This window comes from Trichoplusia ni, chromosome 27, assembly GCF_003590095.1.
Source record: "Trichoplusia ni isolate ovarian cell line Hi5 chromosome 27, tn1, whole genome shotgun sequence".
In the NCBI taxonomy this organism is placed as follows: domain Eukaryota; kingdom Metazoa; phylum Arthropoda; class Insecta; order Lepidoptera; family Noctuidae; genus Trichoplusia; species Trichoplusia ni.
In genome coordinates this window covers 2,817,662-2,844,194 of record NC_039504.1, presented here as the reverse complement: position 1 = coordinate 2,844,194, position 26,533 = coordinate 2,817,662, and the positions used below count along the sequence as shown (strand labels likewise).

The following is a 26,533-nucleotide window of genomic DNA, read 5'->3' as shown; positions in this document are numbered from 1 at the left end:
ATTATATATGTAGATAGGCATCTATTTAGTATCCGCACCTGTCTTTAAAAAGTAAATGATTAATTAACAAAAAGTCATCTGATTAAAATAATCAGGAACTGCTTAAACTGAAAGATGAATTGATTCGTTCGTGGTTGATTGCTCTTGCGGTTTTACCTGACTGTGTCAGGAAGATAGCAGTCAGTTAAAAATTGACAAAAAATATTTGCCGTGCATTCTTTATTTGTCACGAAAACATATTAAGTTCGCATCTAGTATGAATTATCATTTTTTTTACTGAACAATTGTTCTATCATTTATTTGTTTTTACTCGATAGCAATTTAAATAGCTGTTGCTTGAAGCAATTATTTCAAAAATGACTTATTTCGAAGCCAAATGATTTAAAGGACCTCTTGTTTTTAGTATGTGCTTGTATTCATAAGAGTATTGTCAAAATGCCTCACTGTTGCATGACGCGTGCGCCAGCGTCACCGGCGGGCTGGGCGGAGAGCCGCCGAGCCGCCCACTGAAAACATCCGAACACCAGTCTCGACGTCCACTCCGCGCGGTCCGCCTGTCCTTCCCGCGGCGGCAAACTAAACGCCTATAAATAAACTTTTACCATAATTTAATCAAACCGATATTCGCACGTGACACCGAAATAAGCCATATTTGTTTTTTACTTTTTTTTTCACAAGTTTATTTTTTTTTGTGAGCGGGAAACGACGAAACGCAATTCGATTCGTGGATTCAATGTTCTTAATTTAAAATTTAGTGTTTCGAACTAACGGGGTGACAAATGTTTTAGTGCATTTTTAAGGATTTACTGTGGATTCTTTTTATAAGGTAAAACACTCACTTTTTATTTTTGTCATTTTATCGTAATTTCATCCACAGAATAAATAATTGAATCAAGACGCTCTGTATGTAGAGCACGTATCGTATTGTGCAAAAAGTTGAACTTTTTTTTATGAATAATCATTTATTCATACAGTAATTATTAGCCAATGGATGGTTAACTATGATGGATGACTTAACAGTTCATAAATGTTTCATAGATTCGTAGAAAGAGCAATGCAACACTTGTTGCTGTCATGTTGTTGGATCAATGTCCCAGCGTTGGGCAAAGACCGCACGTATACAAAATTATGGGCTGTTTGTAAGATGTTGTCATTCTGTTATGGTGATTGAATGATGTAGTTTGGACTGGCAATATTATGATTAGGTTATCTTGACATGGATACTTGAACGTCAATTGTCGCAGAGAATGTTTTATCATATTAGAGTATTCTACACCGGTACCTATGTACGTATAGTATACATGAAATACTATACGTACTATACTTACATTACATACACATATTCCATGTACGTGTTACTTAAATAATGTGGTTATTATCATCAGTATTGGGCATAATACATTATAAACTTTAATAATATCTACGTAAGTTGAGTCACATAAAAGTGTATTCATTTAATAGGTCTTTTTTAATTCGTCTCGTCATCTTTATGCCTTAATTAACACGATATATCCTTCAATACAAAAATAGTATTAATTTTTTTATTAATATCTAGTTTAAAATTTAAACCATTTTCTTAAAGCCGTGCTTTATTGCCAGTTCAATCGCTCACATAAATCATGATTGAATAATGTTTCAAGTGATCGCGTGACGAGAATCCTCGCCACGGTTCTGCGACCCCACCAGAACGCTGGTCACCCTAGCGTTTGAATACACAATGTCAACACTAGGCGTTTTATTCTAACTTTGTTAATCGATATTCAGTAGGAAGTGTGGCTTTTCTTTACGATTCCGGCTGACAGTGACAATCGATACACGTACGTAAATAACGTATGTAAGTTGGTATGAGTTGAGCGATTTATGTAAAGTGTGAGAAACCTACTTACATATTGGCCTGTTATAGATTTGCATTTGTTTTTCTGACTATCCTTGCTGGCCATACACAATTTAAGGACTATAATATGATGGTCCTTATTATGATCACAAAGCTAAGACAACGCTATGCAATTGATTGATATTTTATCACCTATAGTGGGATTTAAAAATTAGACGTTGATTTTAACAGCTCGTCGACACAATTTATTCATTAATCTGTCCATTTCATTTCGACATTTTTCAACATGGAATTCTTTCCTTCTGGAACACTGTCTTTTGTTTATCTGTTGTCTAAATATAGTGCTTACAATCTACAAATCAACTGTCTTAGAAAACGAGACGCGACACGGAGATTCGGGTTGAAGGCACTAAAATTGAACAAAACCATCTGTCGCGTTATTCAAACTCTAAATATAAACTCAAATTAAAATTTCTACATATGACGCAACAATGCGACACCGTGTTGCCTGTGTTTACTGAGTTTTAAGAATATTTATATTATGTAAACTTTGAAAAATCCTAGTACAAGCTACACCTAGAAGATAGTTACAAGTTATTTTCATCTTTATTATCTTATGCAGATAATAGTTTTTGCATCGTTATGCGATGAATGACAAATAGCGCATGTGTCGCACTGACGTGCTTATGCCAGGAAAACCCCTCTCTAACTTTAAATAAAGACTGCGTCAGGCTCAAAGTTACTTAAAAGATTTAGGTCTTCGGGTATGAGACAGCTACATGGCTATCCCGCATTTAAAAATAAAAAGAAGATTATTATACCAGCTCACAAATGATCACTTATCTCTTACCATCAGATCTTAAACTCCATTACTTTATTGCGCTTGTGGAAAAGAGATAGAACCTCTTCATCGTACTGTCATACTGCGCTGTCCCGCTTCCTTGTACAATGCGCATATTGGACTTGAAAAACTGTATAATTCCAATGCAGAATTGAGAATATTTAATGCAACTAGGTTTTAATGATCATCTACGTCAAAAGCGTATTCTAGAGATCTAATATGAGCAGCTGAATACTTTTATGTCGTTGCATGCATCACACTTTTTCAAGTAAACTGTGATGTTACTAAGCGCAACAATAAATCGTGTTACCTAGTGCTCGTGTTAATTATATTGTAATTATTTTGCACGTTTTGAGCTATGTCAATAATTCTCTGATGACATCAGTCTGTCAATCAGTCAAACGATAAAGTTGTTATTGTGGTAGCGAGATGGGGCTCTACATTTTGTGTATCGTTGTCTCGCTTATATTACTTCAATAATATTTCTTTCAGAGCGCATTCTAAGTGTCCAGTACGTATTTACAGATTATAAAATCACATGTTTGTGGATGATTTAACACGAATGCTATGAATCTTGTTCGGTAGCCAATTTTTTTTCGCTAACTCCTTTGACGTAGTAAGATTTGACAGTTGTAAATTAGTTATTGCTCTTTTAAGTCTTGTTGGGAAAGTGTGCTCTATATAAAAGTTTCGTATGGTTATGGTTTAAATTAAATTTGGAGTATTATGAGCCGGTAAGTCGCCAGTTATTCATAATGAGGGAATATAAGTGATGTTTTCATCCGTAGTCAAATATCTAAATTCTTGTCTAATTCACGAAGTATTTTATCTGAGATGTCCAGTTTCAGGGCAAAAAAGACTCGTGTAAATAATAGTGACAGTATGTATTGTAGTTTTATTCATCCAACATTTGACACAAAAATAAAAAAGTGCATTTAATTTACATAGAAAATGGTAATTTCCTTTCGGGTTAGACGTAATTAGTCGTCCAGTTTAATCAGGAATTAATTCCGAATGACCAAATGTGCCTAGCTAGATCTAGTCTGAGAATTAATTATCTATATTATACAAGTTCTACAAGCAATAAGCGTGTAAGCCTGGTTTATCAGCTGGGAGTTCCGTGCGGATCTTACTATGGTCAATGACCCTCCTTTTTTTAAATAAATGATGTTGCTCTGACTGGCTGGTTGCAATATTAGTTTTAACATAAGCAAAATATTTATTTAATTAACTGTTTACCGGTAAAGTCTTTTTTTAATTAAAGTTGTTTTCGATGATAGTTTAGAGTAGTATTAATACGAAAAAAATATTGTAGTTTTGATTGTCCGAAAAAATATAATATCTGCATGACGGTAATTCATGAAAGAAACAAAAAGCGCTGAATGAATATTGTCAATAATAAATGTTAATAACATTTATTTTTACCTAGGTATCTAAGCATATTTTCGGAAGATGGTAGATAGATCTTTAATGTAGCATGTAATCTAGTTAGGTTCTAAAGATAGAGTCGTAAGGAAAAAGTGTCAGTAAAAAAATACATTAAGTTATAACGATTTAGAAAAAGGAAATCGCCTAAGCATTAGTATTTATCTAAATAAGTATAGAACATTAAGCACTGCCGCGGAAACTGATCGTTTATGACAAACATGTTTAAAACGAGTTGTGTAAGCTGAGCTTAGGCAAGGCGTATACAGCCACTATAAATAAAATAATTACCTAGCTATATATACGATCTTAGAATATCTGTAAAAAATAAATTCTTTCGAATATTATAGCTAAAGATAGATAAAAGTAACTTCGCATTAAAATTACTCCGATTAAAAAGCGTATTAATAAAATAGTTAGATACGTACATACTTCTACTGATCATTTTAAATCCAGTTTTAATTATTACACTAGTCCGGGTAATAAAAAGCTAAACTAATATTCATGATATGTACTAACTTCTTGATATAATAGTTTTACATTTGATCTTAGAAGGATAGGTTTTTATAATTCACCTCATTCTCCGAAGAGCCTAAAAATACTGTATAAGGTAGCGGTCATAGAGTCCTGTGTATGTTTTTGTGTGTGTTTTTGTGTGTGTTTTTAAAAAACCTCCAGCTTATAAGCCAGCTGAGGGGGATCAATACTAGCCTTAAGTAAGATAATGACATTTTTGATTGGCCGAAAGACGAACATCCAATCATTATGTTTCACAGTCACTTAGGCACCAAGTTTTGTGTTCATCAGTCTTTTAAAAACCCAGGGAGGATGATAAGAGCCAATCAATGCTATTACATAATGTAGAGCTGTATTAGATCAAACCGTTAGTGAATACGTAACTCGGTTAAAGAAGATTGGTTACAATTATCATTTTCTTAAATGGAGCAGTGTTCAGTGCGTGAGGCAAGCCGCCATTTCGCCGGTAACTTAACATGATAGAGTCATTACTGTGAACGCGGTATTGTACCACTTGAATCACAAATACGTTCTGTTTACGCAGCGATTAAGCAGCGCAAAAAGAGAGATCTGTAACACTAACTGGACGTTCATAGAAAGTATAAAAAAGTTAAATGTTTTCAAACATAAAACATAGTTCTATCGTAAATCTTGCTAAACACACTTTAATGTATCTGACGTGTTTATCGTACCCTTGCATCATTGACGTATGTAGCCGGGAGTCCAGCTCTCGTGAATGTCAGATGAAACACACTTGGCACGCGTCCATAAAGTATTTAGCAGAAGCCGGCAGCTTTGAAGGACGATGTTGTATTTTAGAATAAATTCGGCCGCTACTGCCATGATGTATTTGGCAAGTGTAAACAAGGATTTATGCGCGGATAAAACTGGATTAGGCTGAATAAATTGAACATCATTGCTTTATTACCGGAAATGTGAATCTACCATAACCCAGTGTTCCATTTTCAAATGTAACACTCTTGGATATTGTGACCTGGTTTAAAAAAATGTAAACAGTAAATGAATGAAAAGCAATAAATTATTAAAACTTAAACAAAGATACGGTTACGCATTTTGAGAACAAACGGGATTTAAATTAATTTAGTTATTCTCTACATTATATTATTATGTAGGCCGTATAATATATTATGTATGTATCTATACTAATTATATTGCTGGGTGTAGTAGATTTCACAATACAATGATATTTTTTATGTCAGCAACATCGATAAAGTTCCCATGAGTGTAAATTGTAATATTTTGTAAGATCTTGTTTCGTAAAAACACTAACAGAGGTCACTTAATTATAAACATAAACTAAACACCACCGATACCAAATCGGTCGATCCAAATAAGCAGCAAGAAGTTCAGTGCCCTTATATTTACTTCAAGTAAAAAAAGCTAAATATTTATGTTTGCCTAACGGTTGCTAGGCAACGGAAGGAGGGAACTAAACCACTAAATATTATTACGGGAAGAACTATTGCGATGGTCTTTTGTTATGACACGACTTCCTTGTAATCTTTATGTACAGTCAGTAATATTTAATGGCCAGCTTATAGACTTTCACAAATCAAGTGCTAATTATGCTGTACAATTCTAAGAGAGAAATCAGAATGTATTGGCTTGTTATATTGAAATTATAGATTGTATATATTCATTGTTGTGGTTTTGAAAAGCTAATTACATTATTGATGAATGGTGTTGTTCCATGAGTTTTGTTTAGTAGAATCTCAAGTTGCTATTTTGTACAGTAAGTACCTATAGAAACTGAGAATGCGTATAGCAACTAGGTATAGTTGCTTCTGTTATTATAAGCATACACGTCGTACGTCAATGCATAACGTTCTTCCTGTCACAACAAAGGGTCCTTAGACAACTAATGGGTATTATACTTTATAGACTCTTCAATTAATCATGTAAGGGCAGCCATAATAGTGTCAACAACATCAACTGAACACTTACTACTTGCCTTTAAATAGGGCCGCTGTTGAAGTGAGACATACTACACGCTGTATATTGCGTTGTCTCGTTTTTACAAAAGCAAGATTCTCAAAGATCTCGTAATACAAACATTAGACATAGACACATAAGCGTGTACTCAAGAAAAACAGTATCAACTTATCGGTAACACAGTCCACCATTACTGGCCAATATTTACATAACAGTTCGATCTGGTTTATGAAGAGAACCGATGCAGTGTTTCGTCGGATGCTGAAGCAAGCGCGAAGAAATGACATAACTGTATATGAAGATTGAAAGTAGAGGTAATATGAGGTCTGTGATTAAAATACTACTCTCTGTTAGTTGGTATCTCGGTCTCGTATGATATTAACTTTCTCAGCTTACTAGTTATAAAGATCCTGTCGGGGAAGCGGGATTGTCCAAAATTATTACCCCTGCCTCGAGTTATGAGAAAGGGTAACCAAGGAACATGGTCGGATTTTTGCACAGAGACCTTATTCCGCTTTTAATAACTGCCGATCATTGAATTTGACAATATTCGTATTCTCCTTATCTTCTTCCGACAGAATCGAAAATTTTATATGGGGCGGGAAACTTTCAAAAATTTCCATTAACTCATCGGCAATTGGTAATAGCGGAATTGGGGCCTTGGGTAAAGTACTTACGTAGGTACTTACATACGTTTCCGTGGGATTGCCTATTTAGTCGTCGATGAGGTAAACGTTACGAAGCGTGTCTGTCGTTTGTGAATGTGAAGTATGGTACGTGCAGTCATTGAGTGTTCGCCATGTATATTGCAATGAGAGAGCGATGACTCGGGATTTCAACAGCGGATGAGTACACCAGTTGGAGCTAGTGATATTGTAAATAAAAAATGGACTTTACTACTTTGGAATACAGTTAGTAATCGTAAGTTTTTGCGATGACTTGACAATTATAGGTAAGTCGAGGTAGCTCGTAATGTTAAAAAGGAAATTTAGGACTTATGTTGGTTGCGAGGTTTATGAGTGGTATGTTACGAGTTTGTAAGCCTTTGTACCGTTCAAGGGTCCATTTTCAATAGTTATGTTTGTACTACTGCTAAAAACTTCATGATGTTGAAGTTGTTCCCTTCTGTTTTTGATGCACAAGCTGGTGATTATGTTTCTGTATGACATTACTTCTTATTAGAATATTCGTTATTTTAAAGAAATCGGAAAAGAACAAACTAATAGATACCTACTATCCAATAACATACAGCTGCAGCGATCAAACACGACCTCGAAACTCAATACAAAAACTACAATATCAGTAGCACAGTCTAAAATATATTCAAACTATTTAGTCAAAGATGAAAGAGCACTAATACCAAGTAAGATTACTTCTTGCGATACGACATCACACAGATACACAGTTGATTGGTTACGTGTGACCAGTCACAGACAAAGCCATACGTACTCCGTGCATTATTTTACAACTTCCTTTATCAAACAGACGATGCACGACGATGGCACACGATGCTGTAAACTGTACTATACACACATACAGTATACATATGTATAACTGTTTTTCATAGATCTATGAACTTCGTGAAAGCTTTCTCTGTAGTAATAATTGTGTTGTACGAGATACTCTTTGGATCTACTGAACTTGAAATACTTTTTCTTTTGTTGTTTCGTTTCTAGTGCTACTGAAAAAACTTTTTTTGTATAAATTATTGAATTTAATATTTAAATTTTAAAATTAATAATATTTAACTTCCTATCAATACAAAATAAACAACATACATAATTTATACAGTGTCAAAAAAGACATCTTCATCCCTGCCAAAGTCGGGAATCGTGCCCAAAGGCTGGCTGCTTTGCCACGTTGTATGGCATCAACTGAAATGATTTTCCAAATTCTTTTACTAATTAGAATACCGCGTCGAATGTCACGCCAGCTATGAATCTCACAATTTCATAGTTATACTAGTTAATTTTTTTTCTAGTTGTATGTATTTTTAAGCCACATTATTAAAAAAAATAAAAACAAACAATTTCGTTCAAAAAATTTTTTTTTAGTGTGATTTACCCTTATCCCTTAGGGGTATGAAAAATAGATGTAAATCGATTTTTAGAACTACTGAATACGCTTATAAATTTGATAAAAATCGGTTAAGTCGTTTCGGAGGAGTTCGGTAACTAACATCGCGTGACACGGGAATTTTATATATTAGAAGATTAAGCCGAAAATTACGTCCAGTGAATTTGGAACGGCTCAATTAAGTATTACTTCTTAAGTTAGGTATTTGCATTGATTTTACGTAAGCAGAGTATTTTATCAAGGTTCGAATCTGCATTTCCTTGTTCAGCCAGCGTAGCGCAACGAAACCTAGGTTACCTTTTTGCTGATGTTAAAATTAGAATTGCAGTTAGACTTGCTTTTAGTAATTGGGAATTATTGATAGATTTACTTTTCGAAATAAACGACAAAATTAACTCAAATTATGACACATTTTCTTTTTTATGGACAAGAAACGAAATAGCTTAGACATTAGTTTTAGTAGTAGACTTTTAGTAGTAGTTGTAGTAGACTTTTTCCCAAGTATCAAGAAGTTAAGTATCTATACTTTACTACGTCATGATATACAAAGTCTATTTACAATCTAATTACATAGTTGCTTGGTATGCTAATGAAACAATTTGGCCTGAATTACATTCAGCCAGAACGCTTAGTGCCACAATAAAGCCATTGAAATGGCCTTAATCCGTTACGTGAATATTGCCTTTGGCATATTTAGGGCTTCTGTTTGTTTCGTCAGCGGATTTCTTATTTAAGATTTTAAGGTTTCCAGCAATTTCGCTGCAATGTATTATGTTCTGTTAATAATTATCAATTGTTGGTACTTTACAAAGCATGTGTCTGTCTGTTCTTTTGTATTATAGACTCTTCAATTTATTTTTTACATTGAACTAATTCTAACTATCCCGTATGTAATGTAAATAAGATATGTTGAATTCATACTCAACGTTTTAAAATAGACATGTTCAAAGAGTATTCTCTCGGTAACTGTTATGATATAATTTCTCAAAAGTAGTAAGAATTAAATCAATCGTGTATATGTAAGTATTTGGCATTTATTGAAAATTGGGTCGGGTGTAGGTGTCGACTCCAGCTCATGCGTTAAGACTGTGACCTCATTGTCTCAACACATCGAAGAAAATTACTCATACCATAACCGCATTAGCACTTTAGCAGTGATTCGGAAAATCTCGTAGTAAAAAATAAAAAATAAAGACGCATCAAATAAAAAAATATTGTTAAAAAATTTAGAACCCAGCGTTTTTAAATGACACTCCATTATTATAAAAAAATCGGTTTAGTCATTTTTATAGTTGTAAATTGGATTGTCATCGGGTTTGAAGCAAATGAAACTTTCAGCCAGCTAGCTTATCGGGAAGTGCCTCAAAATTGACTTGCAAAAGTACAATCGGAATGACAAACAAACAAGAAAAATGACTGATTAAAAAAACGTGGGAAAAAGAACAACTACTACTTTTGAATACAATAATTATGTCAAATGAGAAAAAAAGTATAAAACCTTCATGGTATAAAATGTGGGTTACATTATAACAATAAAAATAAACATTGCCTCACCTACGGAACAAATAGCACTGGCAGGAAATAGGGAGCGTGGCAATGAATTTGTAACCCAACACATTCGTACTGGTACATTTATTTGTAGTGATAAACAATATACATACATAGAGAAGGTTTATAATATTTTCATTCTCAGACAATTAAAAAATAATAATTCATAAACGCAATGTAAAAACAGAACCCTTTGATAATGATGAATTTTAATCAATTAGTGTTGAGCAACGGTTGGTACGATCAAAAATTAAACCTGCAACTTATTAGTTCGTTTAGTAATAATCCAATTAAGAACAAGGAAATACGTCTTAGCTATTTTCCATTTTCCCTGGATTTATTTGAATATACCGCAAAATACGGACCAATGCATATGTCATAGAATTACAAAAAAATGCTAACCATTTATTTATAATTCTCGTTCAAAATATTGCTTGTGCTTTCAGGAATTTTCTTACCGTCTTGTTTCTATGACATGTCTACATCTGATTCACGTTACACACCAGAACACTGAGTGTTCACGATATTTTGAGAGACGAGCCCAAATCTTATTAATACTGATGTTATCATATTTTATAAGCAGCTCCAAATAGACCATTGATTTATAATGGCGTTAACAAGAAAGTATAATGCTACTATGATTAATAATCTAGTTATTACGCAATAATAAATTTGTTTTGGTAAGTTCATTGAACGAATGCTTTGCGAGATTAAGAATTGGAAATTGTGACATTGTATCCCAGCTGAAATATCCCATTGTGGTTCATTCTTGGTATTTATTGCTCTGAATCGCAAACTATGCTAACAAATGGTAAAACACTTTTCAGTTCTCGTTTTACAGGGCATTTCATATGACTTTCTTAATATTTTACATACATCAGGTCCTAACCAGGAATAATTTCGCAACCATTTTTTTTTGTTAAAGTCGACTCCCGCACTGACTCCCGGACTAACTACTCCGCCGGTAGTTTCAAAAACATTTGAGTCACATGTACAAGATATAAAATCTCAGAACAAGCATTCATGGGTCACAGAAATGCTTGTCTGAGGATTTGGCGTGGTGACCTTTACCAATAGAAATCGAAGCTCTTGGAGTTCTTAATCATTATAGCAGTAAACTATGTACAGAAGATATCCACAATGTTAAGTATCCACACAATTCCTACCATTCCTAAACAGCAACACAGGTAGTCGCCAGTCACTGGGTCATCGGGTTCAATTCGCTCTGGTAATTGTTACAATTGCATGCGTCCTTTATACCAACGTTTCCTTATTAAATTGGACGTAATTTGCGCTGTTACACGCCGTGACGCGAGTTCTAATATATTGCTTAGTGATTGCAGAGTTTGTTGACTCCTATCGTAGTAATAAAAAGGTTTATAGAATATAGTACACTCGGTAATAGAAATGTCAAACTCTTGCCAACATATTACTTCTATAAAGTTGTCAAAAGGTTTTTGTTGCGAATTGTACAAGTCCATGTTAGTTTCGCGCATGCGCTCTACAATCTTGTTAGCAATTTAAGTAATTAGGGATAGTTTTTAACACAGTTGACGCTACGAACTCAACCATACATTCATACCTAGATGTATAAGCTCTGATGCGTAAACGTACTACGTATATAGTATGTACCTACCGCCATTTTATACTTGAAACAAATGAAAGCAAGAGTCCATCGGCGTACTTATTGAACTTTTACTTTTGTAGGCAATATGACTCAGAAAGTGTAATGAAATAAGTTCATATTGTAGATCAACCATATAGACCGAATCTAGTTACGAGACAGGAGAAATTGCCAAAAAAATAATACAATTCCGTAAGCAATAAATTCTAATTTTCAATGCAGAGGGTGGTTTATATTAAGATCATCATTTTATTTACTTTAAACTGACACATGTGGATATAATATTATTTTTTCTTCATGAAGCTCAGAAAACTACTTGCACAGAGGTCTATTATTTTTATAATTTTCCGGCTTAATTAAAATGTACCCTTACCTTGCATTGCATATATTCTAATTTAAATTGTCTCTTGTTTTATTGCCATATAAAGGTGCAGAGAAACTTATATTCCTCCTTTTAAATACAAAAAATAACGCGGAAAAGTTATACCTACGCCAGACAACACGAACCTTTCCTGACCATCGCAAAGAGCAATATCTAAAATCGACGAACAATTCTAGTTGTTTTCCGTACCTATACTGTTTGCATGTGTATCTCAGCGGTCATGCGCGCATTATCACCTCATACCGCTCTTGCGCTATGTCCACAGTTTATTCTTGAATATTGCGTGAAACTCGCATACCAACTCTATCTAGATTTAGGAATAGACTACTAACTTCCCGTCGCACGAATAAGGTTGAAATAATTTGTATTGTGCTTGTTTTGTAGAGTTATTTTCGAGAATAGGCTCGTATTTCCCTTTTTTCACGTAATAAGTCGTAGGTCTCATCTAGACTCTACCTTCTAAATGAAAAAAAAAAAACAATAGAAACACCCTTATCGCAAGCAACCTAATTGTGTATGAAATATTGCAATAGGCTAATATCTAATTATTGGAAATTCATAGTTGAGAACTAATTGATAAATCGCCACAAAATAAATTTTGCATGGTTCAACGAAGGTCAAAACTCAAACGGACTCTTCCAAGCCAATATTTGTGCTTTTAGTGGACTAAGTATACATTGTATGCAAAACATCCTACTAATATTATACACGTGAAAGTTTGTTTGGATGTTTGTTACTCTTTCGTGCAAAAACCGCTGAACAGATTTGGACGAAACTTGGTACAAATATATTTTATTTGATATTTTTTATTAACACATATGATACTATTTACTACTGCGATTAAATACTACGATTTTATATTTCTGTGGGAACGATTTCGTTTTTTGATTTGTAGAAAACCCGCAAGCAACAGCCAGTATAGAGTACAACACATAGATCATGTGATCATGTATCATGTGTGGTGTGGCTTATAGTACGACTCGTTACATTATGATGTCATCTTATAAGCTGTTATGATGCTTGTATGTAATAAGTGAAGTTTGCGATTGTGGTCATCACCATCTAAATAAGATGTTGACTTTTGGCGTGACTGGTTGACAGTTCTAATTTGGCACCAAACGAAGTTAGAATCACATTTAAATTAATCGTTCCAATTTTCTATCACAGCATTGCTTTCCGACTAATAAACTCTATTTCGCTGTTGTGGTTGTGTTTTATTGCAACTGGTGCTTAATAATAGTTTACTATTTCAAATGCTTATTAGGTAAGCTTAGCTAATTACTCGACTGTTGCCAAGTCCAAGACTTATTCCAATGAAACAGTAAACCTTAAATTAGATATTGAGCATATACTAAATCAGAATATCCGATACCGCAAAGTGCTTGTCTAGCCGCCTCTCCCAAGATATTATTGTAAACGGCCTTTAATATTTTCAAGGGCTCAACAATTTATAAATAGTGTAATATTTCCCGGTATTCCCGTTACCTGTGGACTTCGTGTCGTCTACCCATTAGCTAATTATGTCAGGGTGTCTCGTGACAGACTGCCCTAGTTTAAATCACCTAACTATTTTTATTTTTGCACTTATCACGCGGGTTTCTCATCAATTTGGTGGTTAGTACGTAATATTGCTTTATAGGTTTTCGTCTGGGCTAAAAATAGTAAAATCGAAAGCGGAAAAATTACTCTTAAAGAGTGCATGTTATTTAGTAATCTTTTAAAACTTGCCTCATACACGTTCTTGTGTTACCTGTTTCAAAATATTGATGATAATTAATCTTTAAATCTCTTTAAAATTCTAGATGCATAAAAGCATGAAATTAACGAATGCTAATGCTGACCAGTCTCATTACTTTTGAACGCAAGTAACAGCTTTCACGCGCAATGCACATTCTGTGTTCGAAAGTTATTTTCATTAGTTACGAAAACATTAAATACTCGTGAACTTTTACGTGAAAAAGTTGTAAAATAAAGACCAGTTTTATCTCACCTCAACAATCACAATTTACTTTAAAGAAGTCGTACCAATTGCAGTCGTTAATTAAAATAGAAGCGTTCTAAATAAATAACGAAGCGAGATTACACCTAAACAAACTGAATGTAACTAATTACTAGACAAAGGCGGCTCCGCTTTACACAAAGATTATCGTACACGCAAACGTTTAATGAGAACATTAAAAGATTACTAGACTACTGTTTAATTCTTAGCTGGCTATCGGCCCACATAGTTGTTAACGCACTGGCCTACTTCCACGCGGCGTTAGCACTGCAACTAATACATTTTACAATTTATGGAAACATGTGCTCTTGTAAACATGCCTCACGTATCTCTGTTTATTAAAACCTAAAGCCTGGTGAGTTAGACTTTCCCTAAGTCGTAACATACGAAAATAATCCAACACAGAAATAATAACATAACATTAATTTTCAATGGAATTGGCTCTAATCCAAATTACATGTTTTGCATTCCAGAATTGGCAACACGACCCCGGTCTAGAGAAACCAAGCGAATCGATACGAATAACGAAAACAAAGCGATCCGTACGACACGTACGAGGCTTAGGACCGCGGACGCTCGAGACGTCCTCCCGAACAGAGATAACGACGCCGGGGACGCTCAGACATGGCGTCCACCGACACCTCGACCACCAGCAGTCAGATCTCCGCCGTAGCCGCCGAGGAGCACAAGCGAACCGTCGACGAAGCATTCTTGAACAAGATGAAAGGCCTCGTCGAAAGGTTGAGGCTTGAGAACACGACCTTGAAGAAGTCGCTCGATGTCGAGCGGAGCGAGGTCCGAGCGCTAAAGGCCCGCCACGACAGCACACTCAGAAACTTAAAGACTGAATACAGAAAAAAAGAAGAATTACTAGAAAAACAGCTACGAACACCTAAATGTGACAAATCGTCAGAGAACTCACAGACATATGAGAGCAAATTAATAGAATTAAAGAAATTAACGATAGAAATTCAGTCTTTAAAGTCAGCGAACAAGGGTCTTCAAGAAAAACTCAAGGTAATATGTTATTTATTTATTTTTAGAAAGCTTGTGTAACAATATTTCTAAGACAAAAACAACAGTGCTAATGAACTCTCCGATCAACAATACATAAAACATTTCTTGTAGATTCGTGATAGTTAAAGGTTTTTTGTCTTTGTTGTCGCCGCCTAGTCGATTGCGGTCTACGGCGAACTCTTCTGTTTTGCTCCAATACTGTAAAATGCCTCCCTGAATCAGGTGATACAAAATGTAATTTATTCGAGGAAGATAAGGACTTCCGTACCTTAGGCCGTACACGATGAAACATGGTAAAGGACACTGAGGCATGGTGTAGAACAAAGGCTTCCCTTGGTAGATGTTTGCAGGTTTTCGACTTACATATTGAGAATCAGTTTTTCTTAACAGCATTGCATATTTAAAGTCTCTATTATCAATAGAATCTTTTATTTTTTGATCAGTGAACGTCACGATTCGGTCTTTTATAAAAGAATAGAAGCCTGGAGGAAGACTGCTATTGAAAATGTTAAGATCTCGGTTGTGGATAGCAAGAGTTAAGTTTGATTTCGCTAATTCAGCCATTGTGTTGATATCTGGCTTGTATCGTGGGTAAGTTATTGCAGAAGTTATAATTCCCTGAAAATCATAAGAAAGATTTGTTTAATAATTATTATGTCTAGTTAATGAAACATGATATTCTGTTTGAATAATAATACTTACGTCAATCGCGCAGTCGATGATCAGTGAGTACACTAGGATTAGTAAGATGAGATATCTGAATAACGGACCCATGAATTTGAAATCGACCGTCTGCCTAATAAAACACTTTATCAGATCTACCAAAATGGCTCCAATGGTTTGATTGTCGTTAATTTTTAGAATGTTCCTTTCAACTTTTCGTACTAAAGTAGTTATTATCAGGAAAACTGTGAATGTGAAGAAGAAGAGTAAAAGCAACTCCATCGATATTAGTTTTATGGTCGTCTTGAACGCCGATTGCAGTTCTGATTTCTTGACTATGAAACATAATTCATCCTGTACCAGAGGATATGTAGTTTCAATGTAGCCGTAGTAGGTGTTCTTCAGAATACGTGAGTTTAGCTCGAGATCTGTGTAGCCATCCATCAGATCTGCAGTTACTCCGGTCGCTGTTCCATTTTCTAATAGATCACCAACGGTACTGTCGTCTCTTGGAGGTACCGCATAACAAGAAGCATTCAAAAACTGAATAACTGTTTTAGCTAGTCTGGAGTCACAACGCACTGGCCCAGGAGTATCCGATATGAAAACTTTTTTGAAAACGCTTAGTCGCAGTTCATATCCATACAAGTTATTGTACTGCTTAGAAAGCAAATGGCTGACATCCTTAACATAAGTTATATCTTTGACTTCTTGAAAGAAAGGATTGTAAGTATACATTTTCAATTCATTCGTTTTTAGAATCAACACGGAATTAGTCACGCTGGTGCTCCATAACAATTTGAAGTGATTACGTAATGCGTGGTAAAAATACTTGTCTAGTTCAACGGGAGTGTTGATGACGAATATGACGGCGCTCCTGGGTTTGAAGACTCCGGTTCTCTTCAGGGTATTTATGACGGTCTCACTGACATCTATAGACAGTTCGTTGGAGGTCACCAAGTAGGCTGTCTCGCCATGTCTGTTGTATTTTGGCTTCACAAAGCTTCCGTTCGAATCTGGACAACCGTTCAGGAGCATGACGTTGTATCCATACCCATAGGTCTCTGTATACTTCAAAATTCTGTTCTCGAAGTAAGTGAATTCGCAAAAGGTGATCGTAAAGAACCACTGGCGGAAGGAGTTGTACATTATCTGTACTACTTCGTAAGCGAAATTTGCTTTTGCTGAGGTCTCTTTGTGGTATTCAAATACTTCCTGGAACAGAGCATTGGACTCATTCAGACCTAGCGATTGGTTGAACAGTAAAATAAATGTTAGAATTATTAACATTTTGATGAATATCAACGTTCGATGTGTTGGATGTCGCGGCGAAAACTGAGTTTAAGGTCACTTGGATATTAATGGAGCCTTTTAAATCATTACGGAGTATGTCATCATGCATTGTGTGTTTAATAGAAGCACGTCAATTACCGCCTAGGAAAATATTGTCGTTTAATATTGTCGACATTCTGTGTTCGTAACTGCTGTTGGTGTTGGAACCTTAACGACGCTACAAAATTTTTGATTAGAGCTATTAAATTCTTGTGGAAAAATTTATGAAGAAAGATTTTAATCATCCTGAGAAAGCAATATTCCCTTGTGATTTGGATAGTAGTTTAGTTAGAATTTCATAGTTTTAACACTGACTTGACTTCACTTTTTGTTATGATTGCCTAGACAGATTTTTACTTTTAGATTTCAGATTATTTATATTTTCCAATGTACTTGGTGAAATGGTTTCTGTCTCTTTTAAATCGTTACACTAAGTATTTTTCTTGTTTTCGTGCGCAGGTCGCGCAAGCGGCGGAGTGCGCTCGCGCGGCTGAGCTGCGCGCGCAAGCGGCGAAGCACGGCGCGCTCGAGCACGCCGCGCGAAGAGATGCACGAGCACAGTGCCATAAACTGGTCAGTATGATCTTATACTTATATTGTTAAGAGGTAAAGTTAGTAAGTTTTAGTGAGTCACCTCAGTGACTACTGAGTTTGTTTATTAAACAAGACTCTCGCACTAAGGAGTGCGAAGCCCCCAATGCTAGCCGTTTTGGGGGCTTCACAAACACTCAAGTCACCTGCACAAAAGACACCCAGACTTAGGACAAGCATTCTTGGATCACACAATCGCTTGTTCTACGTGGGGATCGAATCCTAGACACGTTGCACTGTAAACTGTAAAAATTGGTCACTAATAAATATTATTTAGATTATGATTATTTCTTACAGTATTATGCTTGTTGCATATGTTTTTGACTACATAGTATACACATAAAACAATTTGTCTCAATTATATCACATGTTTTTAATCATAATAATCACAATTTAAAATAACACAATTGTATTTATTGTGACTATTCAATCGGAAGTTTGTAACTTTATTTTTATTTTCAATACAGATGTTTATAACAAAGTAAGAACATAATGGAAACAACAGAACTAAAACAATACGTTGTGAAGAAACCCACAAGAGTTGCGTTGTTCTGGATCAAATGACCTTTTATAATACCGCACATCTAAGGTTATTTTAATCTAGTATTAGCTTCGTCAGCGTACAGACGATTTTCTACTTTGCTCGTAATGTTATTAAGCTCTATTTAGTTTGTAGAGCCGCAGATGTTAGGCTAGGTCTGTAGGCGTTTGATATTAAGATAGTCTTACCTTATTATAATAATTGGTTAATCTAGCCCGATACAGTAATACGAAATCGTTCAAATAATACACTTAGGTAGTTTTTGGTTAATGGGATTTTTCTCAGTTGTTGGTTTGTTGTCTTATTTAAAACTTACATAACTAAAACTTTAAATTAATAAAAAAAATATTTTATATTGGCCTATATCTATTCGGGAATATCTGTTCAAACTTAAAAATTACAATTGTCTTAAAGTGGCGCCTTTAAAAAATTCAGTAGCAACTAGTCTCATATTAACATAACAATATAATCAGGCGCAACTCTAAAAATATTTTTGGAGAATTACTCCTGAAGTTATACTAAATATAGTGATGGCACTAAAAACCTACAAAGTATAAATATGTTTACTAACAATAATTAATATTGTTCACAGCTGGAGGAAATTAAATCGAAAGAAAGGGTGATACTACAACTGAAAAGAGAGGCAGCGCGGACGGCAGTCATTCAACATAATGATCAGGTATGTTTAGATTTTAATTATTTTAATAAATATTAAATATTAATTTATAAAAAGCAGTCTATAAAGCCTGGAAGAACAGCATTTATACATAACGCATTACACACTTTAAGTGCGCCATCTGTTGGCACACTGCGAGACTAAGAGAGTCGGATAACTCGCGGTCGAACGCGAAACGTTGCTCTAATAATTGCGGCAGTAACAAGGCATCTCGTGGTTGCAACTTGATTTTGTAGATTTACAAAAAATATAAATACAGGTTACTAGAACAGATTTTTTTTTAATGCAAAGTACAGGATTTTTGTTCGAAATAGAAGGAAAGCCATTAAAGTAAAAAATGTAGAGCAACTAATATTTTTTTATAAAAACCAAAAAAAAAAAACTTATTTAATCATTAAATTAGTAGACGATTTCCTATCTGCTGTAGTACATACATATTTACAAATCAAAGACGCACATATTTTAATATTTCATCCTTAGTTACAAGTATATCCAGTCTACGATTAAATGGTTTAAAGATTTACTTTAAGATAATTACAACGTTCAGGTAGCCTGTGGGTGTTCCCGTGGGAATATAACGAACAGTGCCAGTGGCCGCCGGCTACTTGCTCTCAAACACTCGTATTAGGTTCAAGCTGAGTTAGCCTTTGTGATATAAATTAATAAAGTTACGATAATATTGAATGAGGCGTAGAGTCAAGTTATGGAATTCACTCAAGTTGAAAGAAAGGTAGGCTATTTTATAATTCTTATAGAATTATTATGAAATAATGTTTTTTTTTATCCATAATTTTAGAAAGGTGCCTGAATGATGATAATTCCGTTTTTATGCTGAATAAAGACTTTACCGCGTCTCTTTGGTATTCATGAAATTTTCTTAGCAAACATCAAATGATAGTTAGTCATACTATTAATTACCTAAACAGACAACCCATTGTCTGTTTTAACATTTTATTTATTATCTTAATGTATTTAATTCAACTGTATCTATGTATGCGTTTGGGTGGCGAGGATAGTTTAGATACAGCAAGGTAGAGCGATGGTCTATACTAATCTATACTAATATATAAAGCTGAAGAGTTTGTTTGTTTGTTTGAACGCGCTAATCGCAGGAACTACTGGTCCAAATTGAAAAATTGTTTTTGTGTTGAATAGACCATTCAAAGAGGAAGGCTTTAGGCTATAAACCGTCTCGCTGTGAGTAATAGGAGCTAAGATACAATGGAAAATGTGAAAAAAACCGAGCAGGGATAAATCATAACTTATGTGTTCTACCCACGGGAACGAAGTCGCGGGCAACAGCTAGTATTCTTCGAAAATTATTTGAATTAAGTATAGTTATTAAAAAAGAACTTCATACGCAATCAGTAGTGTTAGCACGCGAGCCTTCTGAAGCGTGGGAGAGCGCCGTGGGCTAACGATTATGGCAGGGAGTGCCTCCGATATAACTCATGTAAAGAATGTATGAAATTTCTGAATTTCTGCCTTAATGACCGCACTTTGTGGAGTAAGTGGAGTTTTATGACTGCTGTATTCGAAAGTCCTTATAAATTGAAGACGGTGTACGATTTGTATTGCTTGGGATTTTGTAAGATTTAAGATGAATGCTTTGATTCAGGCGATTTGCTGGGTTACGAGAATGTAGAGGTGTGTTAAAGCTCTATTGTTTTTTGCTCTTGATCTTTGTCTTATCATGAACGTTATACTTATTAAATATTACATAGAAAACAGGCTATTTAACAAAAGGCATTTAAAAACAGAAAAGGGAATTAAAAACGTTTCTTTGTCGAATGTAGAGCACCTTCGCACAAGTCTGTATCATAGTAGTTATTGAGTACGAGTGTTTAAAATTATAAGGTCTTCATCTTTACATGGTTTATGAGTAACTTGATACAATCTTTATTCTCCTCGGTATCACGGACAGAATCCAAAAGCATTTGTCCTGTTACAAAAAGTTTATGTAGTAAGTTTAGTAGGTACAAGATATCCTGCCTGCCCGTATTTTATTGTTAGTTTTCTCACGCTTTTCAGCTCGTAAAGAGAACTAAATCTTATCATTTCAAGTATTTACGTACTCGCGAATATAAACTTACGTTTTTTCATGGAACTAGATGTGATTGCAATTTAGATAGCCTTTCTTAGATAGTTTCTATATTCGCAAACTCTCAGGGACTCTACCAGCGTCTTTAAGAATAAGAATATTGTGGCTGGGGAAGAGAGATGCCGTTCTATAGCTTTTACTAATCTGTCTCGCTTCCACAAATGCAATTGGCTTATTTTAAGTTACAGTGGTAGATCCCTAGGTATTATCTGAATTATTGAACTGTTGAAATGCTGGGATTTATAGTTTTGGCTTATTGTTTTGCAATTTCATTTGTTTGTTAGACTTTGCCGACCTGTTGGCAATGCTTGCTGTCTATTTGATTTGTCATTCTTACGTTAGAGAATGTTTTGAAATTGAAAATTGTATTTTAGAATTCATAGGGTTTGCGCTTTTGCTTTTTAATTGAATCGAGAGTCTTTGCATGAGTTGCGGACTTATATTGATTTGGTTTACAGAGAACCGTAACAAAGGCCTTTAATATTTATATTATAATATTTATGCAACAAGTGTATCATATTATTTTTAATCTCTCTGCACATGGTTCTAGTACCTTCTTTACAGTTCTTCGTTTAATACGAACACAGTTTACGGTCATAAAGTTTTATTGCTCCATTCACAGTAAGTTGTGATACGCATTTTTGAGTTCCGTTAAAATATGGAAATCCTATAGAACACTTCTAGCTCTATATCTTCTTTGTTACTTTTAAATGTCATTTATTTGCGAACTTACAGTCAGTGAAAAGGTCAACATATAAAACTCTGTGCCTGTATTTGTAAGTTCTATTTTTAAAAATATTTAAACTGTGTTTGACTGATTCTATAAACAAAACATCGTGCTGCCATTTGTAATTTAGTGCCGTAATTATTACATGTTTTCTGTTGCACTTCTATTATAAAATACATAACAAAGATTAGCCACAAAATGTATACAGAACCCGGCACCTAAACGCAAGTCCACAACAGTATTGAACATTATACAGTTAGGAGGCAGCAGTGTCGCGTGCTCACGTTTTTTCATAAAATGTAACAGTTCATACAAACGAGTTACTTCCCGCGTCTTTTATCTATTATTGCGTATCGTAAGGTATTGAAGATTATGTTGTTACTTTTTGTGTTTGTAAGAAGGTACCGTTGAGGTATTAAACCTTTTTGGTGATTGCTATAGCAGTTATTGTGTTGTAGACTTTTTAATTGTTGTAGAGCTATAATTTTAATGTAGAGCGTATAGTTTTGTCACGATAAATAACGGGTTTGATCGAAATTGTTTCTTTTTTACCAGCGGATATACCTACTACACTAGAGTTTTTTTTTAATTTTGCATGGTAATGAGAACAGCTTTAATTATTACGCCTTAAAAACATAGGTGTGACATGAACATTCGTGATAATTAGTAGGTTATATGATGTCACTTTTACGTACCTGTGTTACATATACAATGACAATTTTGCACGTATATAATAGGAAAGGATGGTTTATTTAACTTTTGTTCAGTTTTCTCAAGCAATCCAGTGATTTTTAATTTACCTAAAAAGGTTTTGTTTTTAAAAAGTACGTCAAGAAAAAATAAAATATTTCAAAGATAATTTTACTAAGCCGTTCTTACTTATACATTCCAAACCTAAATTTAATTTTTAAATATCCTGAATTCGAAGTCTGTGCGACTTATGTAGAGCCCCTTCATAAGGGTGAACAGTCGCGCTATGTACTTTAATAATGTCTCAAACCCTCAACTAAAGAATGTGTAGTGAATACAACATAAAGATATACCATAACAAAGGGTTGAAGCCAGACAGTAGGGTGACCAGCTTTATGGCAACCTGTTCGGACCGACGAGTTATGCGAAGGAATAAAGACTGTAGGCTCGCCAGGGGCTTGGTCGGGAATCCCTAATTGAACTGGGTCCTATAACTGCGACTATAAATTGACGTTTGTAAAGTGGTATTTGATCAGTTTTATACGTACAGTTACTTGTAATTGAGAATTTGTTACTATTATTGTTTTTTTACTCAGTGCTCTACATATTTTGAATAATTAGACAGTTTCTTATCAAAGCTAGTTTGTTTGGTTAACCCTAAATGAAGTGTTTAGTTAGTGGGCCACACACGGCTTACTGTAATTCAAAGGGTACACCACTTATAACTATGCGGGATCGTCATAAAAAACCGTCTCATTATCATGGATTCGTGTGGTCGCGCATCGCAGAGCGTTAAGTGCAGACGGGGTCGCCAGACCGATCCGAGTAGCGGCGGAGTGCGCACGCGTGGCGGCCATCTTGGATCAACTGTCAAGCTTGTTATCCCGCGTTCAGTTTAAATTATAACGTTCCGTAACCGCTGTGTGCGCTTCAATTTCAATTCTCAAAAGTGTATTTTTGTGACGATTGTGATAAGTGTAATTATTGAATAATTATAATTTTATAATAACTCTGTGACTGTGCACCTAGAGTCGTGATCTAACCTGTGGACTTCGTATTTCGGATTTACTTTCTATCGCTGTAAGTGGCCGTTTTATTATATTTAACTAGTTATAAAGTTAGTAGGTAACCGGAGAAAGTCCATCTTTAAAAGAGATTCTGTTACAATTGTCTAGATATGATATTAGCATATGAAATGGTCATTAACAGCAAAGTGTGTGAATATTTTTATTCTAGCCGTCTTTGTTGTTTGACAATATCGGTCATTGAATCTAATGAATATATTACAGAGATAATATAAATATTTGGAATGATCGGTGAATGAGAACGTGAAATAGCAAAACATTTGGTACGCGTACGAGTTAATTAACGAACGCCAAACAGTCATTATCAAAAGCCACGAATCAATTGAAATAGCAACTGAAAAACCCGAAAGAATCGTATCGTGTGTGTTATCGTGGAACACCGGTACATTCATGACAGGAAACTATGTTATTATCGAGTTTAACGGTTTCTTCAGCGTATTTGCGAGTACTCGCTACAACTAGCAGCTGCTGTCAATTAATTTAAACCGCTTAAGCATTATTTCATCCAAAACTTATAAAAAATGTAAAGTAGAAATAAAAAAAAGTAGGTTACCAAAATAGTAGACGGTGTCAGCATTATATTGTTAACAATAATTGAAAAAAATATTGGTATTTCATCCACCTTGCGTTCCTATAAACATTGTAATTAAGGCCTTCATCGCATGAATAAACATCTATTAATTTACACGTATTTATTAAACGCTACTCATTATTTGGGTTACGTCTAATACTTGATTGAGTTCTTGGTTCTTCGCTTATTTCTTATTCGAAATATTGTAAGCGCTGCAGTGCCATGCATAATGAGATTATGTATTTGCAGGTTTTCACAACCCACCTTAACCAACTGTAAATCTTTTTTAAGTGTACACTGTGACTGTTGTACGCTGTTGTGTCGTTATGTTTGATTGACCCTCTTTCTGAATAGATTCCGTTAATACATCGCTACTAGATGAAGTTTTTAGTCGTAACCTGTCATAAGTCGTAAAACAATCGTCAGAGATTGTTTGAGATAGAGGTTTTATTTCGCGTCATCTTTAATTAAATATTAAGTTGTAAAAATCTTATTTTAAAATGAAATAAATGGAAGATATGAACCAGTGAAGTTGGTAAAAAATCAGTAAATAGAGCTAAGACCGACCAATAACTTTAAAACTCTAACGAACTGGCTTGAGGGATTGACAACTTTTAAATTTAGAAGTAAAAAGAGAACCAATCCAGAATTGACCGGAAATTTAACAGACGATTTTTCGAGAGCCAAAAAGCCGGAATTTTGAGTTCAACATATCATTCAGTCAGCAAAAAAATGCTACATTAAAAGTATTATTCAAGATTAATTGAAACCTGTTTCTGTTGTCGTGGGGACTTACAAATGTATTGTAATTGGTTTTGCCATTTCCTTTCGTGTAGCCATAAGTCATGACAAGGCGGTATGGGTATGAGAGGGTAAAGATCAATAGCCGAGATTATGTCTTGGAGATCTATCGAAGGATGGTCGAAGTTCAGGTGTAGTCATGTAACTCTGAGTTTAATTAGTTTGTCTAGGATAAAGTGCAGTCAGGTAAGGTTAAGTTAGCAATCCCGAAGATACGATCTCTGTTTGTTTGGTATAATTTATTATTCTTTGATATTTTATTTAAGACCATTTCACGTTTGCTCGTTTGTAACATTTTCCGTTTCACCAATTTTTAATGAATGTATTTTTTAATGAAAGGGAACATCAATGAGTTCAATTGACATTAGAAAATAAATAGTGCCTTAGTCAGTTTTACCCAAAGCTAAATAAATAACCTCAAAAAAGAGGTCTACCAGAAATTCCGTGAGTCATTTCTTTTAAACCATAAACAGTTTCGATTTTACCTCCTTAGTAAGTACTTACAACTTTTAATGTGTTACAATCCTTTTTAATAGCTACTTGACAGGTTTGTAAGCAGACAAATTGTCACGACAAAAATACATTCTTCATCTTATCGTTAAAACATTATGTTTAGAAATATGGACAACTTATTTAGTAATTTATGTATTTCTTTCCACTTATAGAAAGCGGTGCCCTAATTAACGTCGCATTTTAAGTGTTTAATAAATATTCTTACGTCGCCTAGCTACAGGCACTGAAATATTACAGATTTTTTAACACATTATCATAACATTCATTGCTTAAGACAACAGAATTGTCCTTCAGTTCAATTTGACCTTCTTAAGTTATTAAAATATATCCGAAAGGTATTAAAATACTTATTCGTTAAATATTACCTAAATAAGACCTATAATATTTTACACTCGTTCACAATGTCTTTTAAAGAACTTTCTTTTTGTGCTTGCAAGGCTTACGACCTGTCCTGATAATTGCTTTCATAACTTTATTGGCACACATTATGGCATATTTAACAATTTATTAATGCTATATTTTAGTGAGAATGAGTATTTACGAACGGTTAAGTGTTAAGTGTTAAGTGTTAAGTGGTTAAGTGTTACGGTTAAGTGTTGACGTTGAATTATTATTGTGATTATATACACTATACGCTTTTTAAAATAGGCGTAAGATTAAACCGCCGATAATTTCTACGATACCAGCGGATACAATGATTAAGAATACATTTCTGTTTCATAAAAATGCCGCTTTAAAAGCACTATATTTAACTTCCCTTTTCAAATATACAAATGAGCGCTTTATCAACAACGAAACCTGTTGGATACATTTGTCATGAATGAAGGAAGTGTTTACAAACAAATTCATTGAAGATGCCGTATTGATCCGCAGCTTAAAGGATGCTTACGTTCAATATTATGATCTGTGTTTTAACTTGGCAATGTGGCACGTTGTCAACATTTCTTGATGGTTCCGGTCGCTGTTTTTGTTTGTCAATTGTGTGAGGATGTGCATAAGTGACATTATATTTATCTGAGTACATGTT

General features: G+C 34.5%; 2 protein-coding genes across 3 annotated transcripts in view; one reads left to right on the top strand and one right to left on the bottom strand.

Moving 5' to 3' along the window:
• Nucleotides 1-509: 509 nt before the first annotated feature.
• LOC113505864 (axoneme-associated protein mst101(2)-like) overlaps nucleotides 510-26,533 on the top strand; it is a 149,910-nt gene continuing 123,886 nt past the window's right edge. For both annotated transcript variants that reach the window (XM_026888707.1, XM_026888706.1), the window contains exons 1-4: nucleotides 510-826; nucleotides 14,672-15,215; nucleotides 17,670-17,783; nucleotides 18,935-19,021. In XM_026888707.1, the coding sequence (XP_026744508.1) occupies nucleotides 14,823-15,215; nucleotides 17,670-17,783; nucleotides 18,935-19,021 (594 nt within the window). In that variant the 5' untranslated portion in view covers nucleotides 510-826; nucleotides 14,672-14,822. The remainder of the gene's footprint in view (nucleotides 827-14,671; nucleotides 15,216-17,669; nucleotides 17,784-18,934; nucleotides 19,022-26,533) is intronic.
• Nucleotides 15,318-17,574, bottom strand: LOC113505865. The gene is made up of 3 exons (XM_026888709.1): nucleotides 15,918-17,574; nucleotides 15,484-15,833; nucleotides 15,318-15,413 (listed from the first exon to the last, which is right to left on the bottom strand). The coding sequence occupies exons 1-3, from the start codon at nucleotides 17,166-17,168 to the stop codon at nucleotides 15,383-15,385; spliced, it is 1,632 nt and encodes a 543-aa protein (XP_026744510.1). The 5' UTR covers nucleotides 17,169-17,574; the 3' UTR covers nucleotides 15,318-15,382.

Coding starts and splice junctions, on each gene's coding strand:
- LOC113505865 (XM_026888709.1), bottom strand. CDS start 17,168: ATGTTAATAATTCTAACATTTATTTTACTGTTCAACCAATCGCTAGGT. Junction 15,834..15,917: donor TCATCGACTGCGCGATTGAC/GTAAGTATTATT, acceptor TATGATTTTCAG/GGAATTATAACTTCTGCAAT. Junction 15,414..15,483: donor TTCATCGTGTACGGCCTAAG/GTACGGAAGTCC, acceptor GGCATTTTACAG/TATTGGAGCAAAACAGAAGA.